Source organism: Littorina saxatilis, linkage group LG3 (assembly GCF_037325665.1).
Source record: "Littorina saxatilis isolate snail1 linkage group LG3, US_GU_Lsax_2.0, whole genome shotgun sequence".
Classification (NCBI taxonomy): Eukaryota; Metazoa; Mollusca; class Gastropoda; order Littorinimorpha; family Littorinidae; genus Littorina; species Littorina saxatilis.
The window spans coordinates 12,496,584-12,500,542 of NC_090247.1; the positions used below are offsets into that span (position 1 = coordinate 12,496,584).

The window sequence follows — 3,959 nt, forward strand, 5'->3', positions numbered from 1 at the left end:
TTTAATACATTTTCTTTTCTTTTGCTCTCTTTTTCCTTCACTTTTCCTTCGTTGGAATACGTGTCTAGACTTGGTTGCTGTTGTCGTGGTGGTGGTGATGTTGGTGTTGATGTTTGTAGTGGTTGTTGTTGGTGGTGGGGTGAGATGCTTGTAGTGGTTGTTGTGGTTGTTGTTGTTGTTATTGTTGGTGTTGTTATTGTTGTTGTTGTTATTGTTGTTGGTGGTGGTGATGATGATGATGATGATGATGATGATGATGATGATGATGATGATGATGATGATGATGATGCTGAATTAATGATGATGATGATGATGATGATTTTTGGTGTCGCCGTTGATGTTGTTGTCATCGTTATGTTCATTGGATTTCTTTTGTTTTACAGACAACATCTCTGAGGACAAGAAAGAGTCACCGGATCAGGCCGAGCGGACTACCTCTCTCGGCACCAATGACAACATAGGCTAACTCATCCCTCCACCAACTTTGACAAAACTGAGGATGATTTCACAGCGTTTAGCTGCAACTCACAAAGAAGCGGAGCTGCTCACACGACTCGCCTATGTCCGCCAATTTTGTTGCACCTTTCTTCAGCCAAACTCTGGTTTTGAAAATCAGATATCGCCAACTCCTTTCAAATAGTCAGGCACTGGGCGTTGTGTTTGTTTATTCCGTTGTACGATAAACAAGCAGGTATGGTTGTCGCAACACTGAGGGAGCTATTGCGTCGCAGAGATAGAAGAAACTCGACTTGCAAACCGCCTAGTTTGTTTGTCGTTTGGCGTCTGTTTTCGAAGATTTGTTTTTCTGTCCTTCTGTTTCGAGTTGGCTTACGTGAGAGCTTACGTACAACTTTTGTTTCGATGTAAAAAAAATTATAAAAAAAAGTAAGGACAATTTGCGACGTTTGTGTGTTGCGCTTCTACCCACCGTAGCCGAGAGTGAAGAAGCGTTTTGACTTGATTTAAAAACGCAATGTTTGCTTTAAGCTGTGACGTACACCGCTGTTAAGTTTTGTGTACATGGAGTTGTATTTATATTTTTGTTGTTAGATAGGGCTGACATTGTTTTAGCACTTTAATCATGTGCTATGTGTAATTGTCGTTGCACCGTTGTAAACAAAAAGAAAATGTAAACTCTCTCTCTCTCTCTCTCTCTCTCTCTCTCTCTCTCTCTCTCTCTCTCTCTCTCTCTCTCTCTCTCTCTCTCTCTCTCTCTTTTACCCCCTTCTCTCCCCCCTCTCTCCTATTTCTCTCAAAACGTATTAAAAATAATTCCATTTTTCTTCTAAACAGTTTCAGTGTACGATTATTTCATTGTTAAAACCAACACAACCCAACTTATATAATGAAGAAAAACGTTGTACATATTTTTACTCCGTTTTTATGGTTATGCCAAGATTGTCTACCCGACGGTAGCAGTTTATGAGATTATGAATTAAATGTAAAACTGATGTGTATTTCACTGGCAGTACTCTGCTCAAACACCCAGCAATGCCGGCTTTCGTTTGTTTTGTTGTACCTCCATGAGTGCATGATGATCTGAGTCAAAAGTCGCAAGATTACTTTGTCTGCAGATTTCAGGTGTAACTGATTAATTATGACGTTTGATGATATTAAACACCGAACATGCTAACGATGTTATTTTAATAGATTTACTGTATGTTGCAGCCTAGCTTAATTTGTGCAGTCGACAAATTGCTATTTTTTCTGAACTGAGAGGAGAAGTTGTAGAAAAGTTTATCGCAAGCTTGTATATGCTCGTATAGATTCCGTTTTTACGCATATGTTCAAGCAATAAAAGGTAATATACTCTTATATTATACAATACAGTTTCAAACAGTTTTTTTTAATATGGCCCTTGCATGCATACCATATCGACAACATTTTATTTTTGATCCCAGATGCATGCTTGATTAATTTCAGTTACATTAGCTGCAGTAGTCTAATAACAATCATACACACCACACACATGCACACACACACACAACACACACACACACACATACACACACACACACACACACACACACACACACACACACACACACACACACACACACACACACACCGTTACACACCGTTACACACACACACACACACACACACACACAGACACACACCGTAACACACACACCGTGACACACACACACACACACACACACACACACACACACACACACACACACACACACACACACACACACACACACACACACACACACACACGTTATTGTCAATTGCAAGTAATACGATTGTTAATATTTGTTTTGTAAGCACATACATTTGCTAATACTATTTCTTAATTCGAAAAGACAACAAATTATTTTTCTTTTATGAAAGCGCGTTTTTTTTTATGAAGTTGCATACCCATACTTTTTGCTGAAAAATGTATATCATGTAATCATAAAGACGTGTACATAATTTGAAGTTAGTCACATGAATATGGTAACAATGTAGTGTACGGCTGGGAATTAGTACAATGACCAAAAAACTATGTGCAATTGTAGAATGGTTGGTATTGCTTGTTGTTCCTGCGTGTTTAAAACTTTCTTTTTATGGCAACTGCAATAAGTTCTGAATTTCAACAAACAATTGTAAATTACTAGTAACAAATTATCACTTTTAATGAATAAGTTAAGATGGAAGGGAAAAAAACAAAGAAAAATAAGAGCAACAACAACAAATGTCTTAAATATTTATTAATTAATTATTCCTGAAATGCTATGCTTGTCTCTCTGATCCTAGGTAACGACTGACAGTTGATGACACACATTAATAACGCAATCAGTCTTGATGATATTTTGAAAATAAACATTTTCAAATAGTTTTGCAAGAAAAGTACCCCCCGCGGGTTAGGGGGAAGAATTTACCCGATGCTCCCCAGCATGTCGTAAGAGGCGACTGACGGATTCTGTTTCTCCTTTTACCCTTGTTGAGTGTTTCTTGTATAGAATATAGTCAATGTTTGTAAAGATTTTAGTCAAGCAGTATGTAAGAAATGTTAAGTCCTTTGTACTGGAAACTTGCATTCTCCCAGTAAGGTAATATATTGTACTACGTTGCAAGCCCCTGGAGCAAATTTTTGATTAGTGCTTTTGTGAACAAGAAACAATTGACAAGTGGCTCTATCCCATCTCCCCCCTTCCCCCGTCGCGATATAACCTTCGTGGTTGAAAACGACGTTAAACACCAAATAAAGAAAAGAAAGCAAGAAAAATTCGTGTTGTTTTCTGGAAACTAATAATGATATGTTTCTTTTGAAAGAATGAAGTCAACATTTGTTTTGCAACAGATATGCGATCCGTAACCGTTTTATCTTGCGTGTGAACCAAACGATGATTATCTATGTAGGTTTACCCAGAATAATCTTGGTTGTGTACACATTCAGACAAATTGTAAGTCATTACAAATATGTTCTGTTTGCGGTACTGAACTTTGGTTATTATATAGCTTCTAGCCATTCTTCCGAATATTTAACCTCTTGCTGATAATTATGAATATATTGCACCCAACAGTATTTTAACAATGGCACGGTTTACAATTGTAAATATTATGTTCTTTCGTGTGTATATAAACTTCTTTTTGTCTTATTCAAGTTTGGCAAGTGTCTGGCATGGACTATTTTTCATTCTTTGAAACATTGCAACAATTGAGTTTGAAAAAATAATAAGCAGATTCAAATTTGAAGTACAATACATGAGAAGTTTGTGTAAAGAAGAAAACTAAAGTAAATCTAAATTGTCCTTTAGCCATTTTTGTTACGTAGAATGTCAAGCCTTTGGGCAAAAGTTATTTTTTCTTGAAACAAATTTACTTTAATCAATACATAATTGTATAATTTATACAAAAACGGTTACTACTGTAAGTTATTCGATATTCCACGCCAAGAGATTAAAGTGTGTACTCTGAATGCAGGTCGTGTAATTAATCCGACCGATTAATGTATGAGTGTTTTCAGA

At 36.7% G+C, this 3,959-nt stretch overlaps 1 protein-coding gene across 1 annotated transcript in view; it reads left to right on the forward strand.

Annotated features, from left to right (window-relative positions):
- LOC138961643 (microtubule-associated protein futsch-like) overlaps window positions 1–1,969 on the forward strand; it is a 30,617-nt gene extending 28,648 nt beyond the window's left edge. The window contains exon 6 of the mRNA XM_070333315.1: window positions 384–1,969. Within this exon, the coding sequence (XP_070189416.1) occupies window positions 384–466 (83 nt within the window). The 3' untranslated portion in view covers window positions 467–1,969. The remainder of the gene's footprint in view (window positions 1–383) is intronic.
- Window positions 1,970–3,959: the final 1,990 nt, after the last annotated feature.